Below are 3,708 nucleotides of genomic sequence, written 5' to 3'. Positions count from 1 at the left end.
GTAACATCAAACAATCCATGCAAACCTTAGATGAGAAGAATAGGCAATATTGATTTGAAACGAATAAGGCATATCCATGCAGTACATAGCATGGTGACTAAATGCCCCTTCTGTTTAATTGCTTCTTGATGATTAATGAATATGGTGATTGTTTGTAATATAGTTTCATAAGAAAACCTTATCCTATTAATCAAATAGCATTCAAATGGAAGTAGAGGGTCTGTGTGTGGGGTGTGCATGTGCATGTGCGCCTCTTACACAATGCAGGTTCATTTTATATAGTCCACTGCAAATTCCACTAGATATAGGTTGAATGTACAAGATATAGACCATAAGCTTGAATTCCCTTAATCTCATCTAGAGAGAGTTTTCGGAGTATTTAGGTAATTCTCTATATCCGCAATTCCCTACATTGGCAAATGCGCAATGTAATTCCCTAGTCTTATGCAAGAGTACATATATAGAAATGTAGGAGATATTAAAAAATTCCCTAGAATTATAGATTCACAATGTCATTCCCTAGTTGTAGGTATAGATGGATAGGAAATGTTGGCACATTCTCATTACGAGTCCCCATAATTGCAAATGGGCAATGCAATCCCCTAATTACATGTGGGGGACACGACATGAACATGTGGGAAATGTTGAAATCTTCCATGTAGGAAGCGATAAAAAGCTCCCTCTTCCACACTCTTGCTAGCATCTTTTCCCTTGGATTGTTAAGAGCGAGTCTAACCCATAACACCGTTTCAGCTGTCTGGTTGTAAAACTCTCAATCGACGACGATGGCGGCAGCCGAATGCCCAGCATCATCGGCCAAGCATTGAACCTGGCGTGTTGTAAGTGTTTGAGAGTGGCATCGTACTCGTACATAAGCTGCGCCCCGCTCAGCCACAGTATTGCACGAGCGAGCCCGCCTTCGCTCTTATAATCGATATACACGCACACATAGAACTAAGCCACCTTGTACGTGTGTGATATACCCTTCCTGGCTGGGTTGCAGAAACATCGGCCGGTGCACGAAGCGGTAATCTTGGTCCCCGATCATGGTCTGCACGGGCCCGCGTAGGAAATCTATGAAGAAACAAGCTTCACATCATTCCAATTACCAGTCAGTATCATCGGTGGCGGCCGCGTCGATGAGCCTCCAGCGCCCCCTCTGTCTGATCCTAATAGCATTCATGTCCGTCTTCATCAGTTATGGCAACATTATGGAGGGAGCAGAGGCCACATTGCAGCTGTCCGTGTACACGCCTCCTGACGGTGGCTATCCAGAGAACTCGTCATGGATATCGCTCTTGGCGTCGGCCCTGCTGGGTCAAGGAACGCCCGGCCTATTCTGGGGTGCTGTGCCGGCAGATGCGGTAGAGTCAACTTGTCAGATGATCGAGGCTGGATATCTCACCATCCCGGCTACTGTCACTGCTTACGGTGTGACCCGTGATTGGAACTTGCAGGTATGTGGATTGTGCGTGCGGTTCACTCTCAATTTACTGTTTGTATTGCTTCGTTTCCTTTCATACTCACTTCTGTACCATGTATGTGTACTAGATCCAAGCCACTGGGGGCTGCGATGCATCATCAAACTCCCGTGCTGGTGTAGAGATTGTCTTCATCGATGATACAGGAGTCACCAATGTTGTAGGTGGCTGCTCGTTTTGAGTATGTACTATTGTATGCTCATGTTGTGTAGCTATGCTGACATAGTTATTTTTTCTATGTATTGGGCTCTTAGATCATATGTGACAACAATGCTTGGACTGTGGGATGCGATCTTTATAATACGGGAGATGATGTCAATTCCTTGTATAAAGAAGGGACCTCAACAAGTACCCTCACAACTTATCCATCAATGATGGTTGCATCCTCTTCTACCACATCAACCACCATCGAAGTTGATGTTTCTAACTTTACTGTTGAATATGAGTCTCTCACTCTTGCATCTTCAAATAATGGACGACGTCTCATGGACGTCTCACCCATTTGTGTTGGCGAAGGTTATCTTCCTGTACCTACGGTCTATTATTCACTAATATTTAAGAAAGAGACCATTCTCTTTCATGTTTGGTTAAAATTATCAAAGCGTTGGTCCTTCCACACAATATAGACATTAATGGATCATCATTCCATAGCCTTTCTTCATGCACTCATGTATGTGCATGTCAAACCTACACACATATATGTATATATGGGTATCACAAAGTTATCATCTTATCACTAATATTAGTTTCTCACACATATATGTACGTCAAACCTAAACACATATATGTATGTATGGTTCTCGCATTTTTATCATCTTATGACAAATATTCCTTTCTCAACTATGTTGATTGTGCACGACTCGACATGTTTGTGATCCAATGCTCATTTACTTGTCTTTGAGGTGTTGTATATACTCCAAAGTTACCATAAATCACATATCTAACTAGAGCTCCCAATCAACTCCAGGTGCTACTGGTGGTGGCATATTTGGAGTAGCTGGTGCACTATTGACATGTCTTGTAGACGATCCAATACTTGGGCCTTTTTGTACAGTAGCTGTGGTGGGAGTTACCACTCTTGCAGGTGTGGCAGCAAGATGTGCCTCTGATGCAATTGGAAGCTGTGTTAAAGGTGGCATCATTCATCCATGATCCTTTGCTTAGTTCCATGCACGCATCTTTATGACTTGATGTTATCTATTTCTGAATTTGATGCACCTCATTTCAAGATTTGAGAAAGATATAGTAATGTTGTAGCCAATGAAAACACAATAAGAGCTACGAGCATCCATAATTAATTGAATGGATTTATGGTGTAGGAACCTCCATGGTCATGATAGAGGAACCTCCATGGTCATGACAAATATGCAAAAGACATTGTCCTTGGTGATAAAATGCTGGCTTGGGATGAGAATATCAACCAAATGGTTTCCTACTCGTTTATAGGTAAGTTTTCAATTGTTAGAAAATGATGCTATTATAGCAGGCATCAATTTTCATGCTTGCTAAAAAAGAATAACTGCTTTTTTGAATAATAAATCTATGGTTTATAGATATTCATTCTACTATGGCCAAAGGGCTCTATAATCCATTCACATTGGAGGGAACAATCGTCATTGATGATGTTGTGATCTCAGTTCATAGTGAATGGTTTCTTGATAGCCTTTTTGTTGCACTCAAAATTGCACATTGGCTTCCATCGACTTATCAAGTAAATAAACATGCATGTTGTTCTCATTTCTTAGCGTACATAAAATATTTGACTCTTCATTATACAGTGTTTCCAAACTCTTACATGTGGTTACTAGTTTCTTCCTAGCATGTGTCTCACACAAGTTTCACGATTGCAGACCTTGCTTGTTATACCACGACTCTTGTATCAAATTTTGGAAAAGGATGCTTATAGTAGACTCTACCATTTCCTTGATGCAAGTATTTGCATACCCAGGTTTGGTAGCAACTATGGAGGTGGCATTTTTCTAATAGCTTTTGTTCTTCTTACTTTAGGAACATTTAATATAATTAATACCTCCATGTTCTCAATCCTAGAAAAGGAGAATCCTTATTCAAGAGTTTAGGAACAAAATTCCACACAACAATACAAGATCTTATTTTATCTATTTTATTAATTTAATCTTGATCAAAATCTCTCTCTCTCTCCCCTAATGTATGTGTGTGTGTCTTAGAAGAAAGTCACATGTCAATGTGAGGACTTTGAAAGCTTCAC

At 40.6% G+C, this 3,708-nt stretch overlaps 1 protein-coding gene across 1 annotated transcript; it reads left to right on the top strand.

Annotated features, from left to right (window-relative positions):
* The first annotated feature begins 1,046 nt into the window (after positions 1-1,046).
* Positions 1,047-3,289, top strand: LOC148035383 (uncharacterized). Its single transcript, XM_087680809.1, has 6 exons — positions 1,047-1,457; positions 1,552-1,641; positions 1,736-1,997; positions 2,449-2,613; positions 3,035-3,192; positions 3,260-3,289. Exons 1-6 carry the CDS (start codon positions 1,047-1,049, stop codon positions 3,287-3,289), a joined length of 1,116 nt encoding a protein of 371 aa, XP_087536935.1.
* Positions 3,290-3,708: the final 419 nt, after the last annotated feature.

This window comes from Lygodium microphyllum, chromosome 6, assembly GCF_053477565.2.
Source record: "Lygodium microphyllum isolate KBCC chromosome 6, Lygodium_microphyllum_v1.1.10, whole genome shotgun sequence".
Taxonomy (NCBI): domain Eukaryota; kingdom Viridiplantae; phylum Streptophyta; class Polypodiopsida; order Schizaeales; family Lygodiaceae; genus Lygodium; species Lygodium microphyllum.
This window is presented reverse-complemented; position numbering and strand designations above follow the sequence as displayed.

Excerpts from the sequence above, each read along its gene's own strand:
- LOC148035383 (XM_087680809.1), top strand. The coding sequence starts at position 1,047 with ATGGTCTGCACGGGCCCGCGTAGGAAATCTATGAAGAAACAAGCTTCA. Across the intron at positions 1,458-1,551 it reads CCCGTGATTGGAACTTGCAG|ATCCAAGCCACTGGGGGCTG; the intron begins GTATGTGGATTG and ends TATGTGTACTAG. Across the intron at positions 2,614-3,034 it reads AATTGGAAGCTGTGTTAAAG|ATATTCATTCTACTATGGCC; the intron begins GTGGCATCATTC and ends TATGGTTTATAG.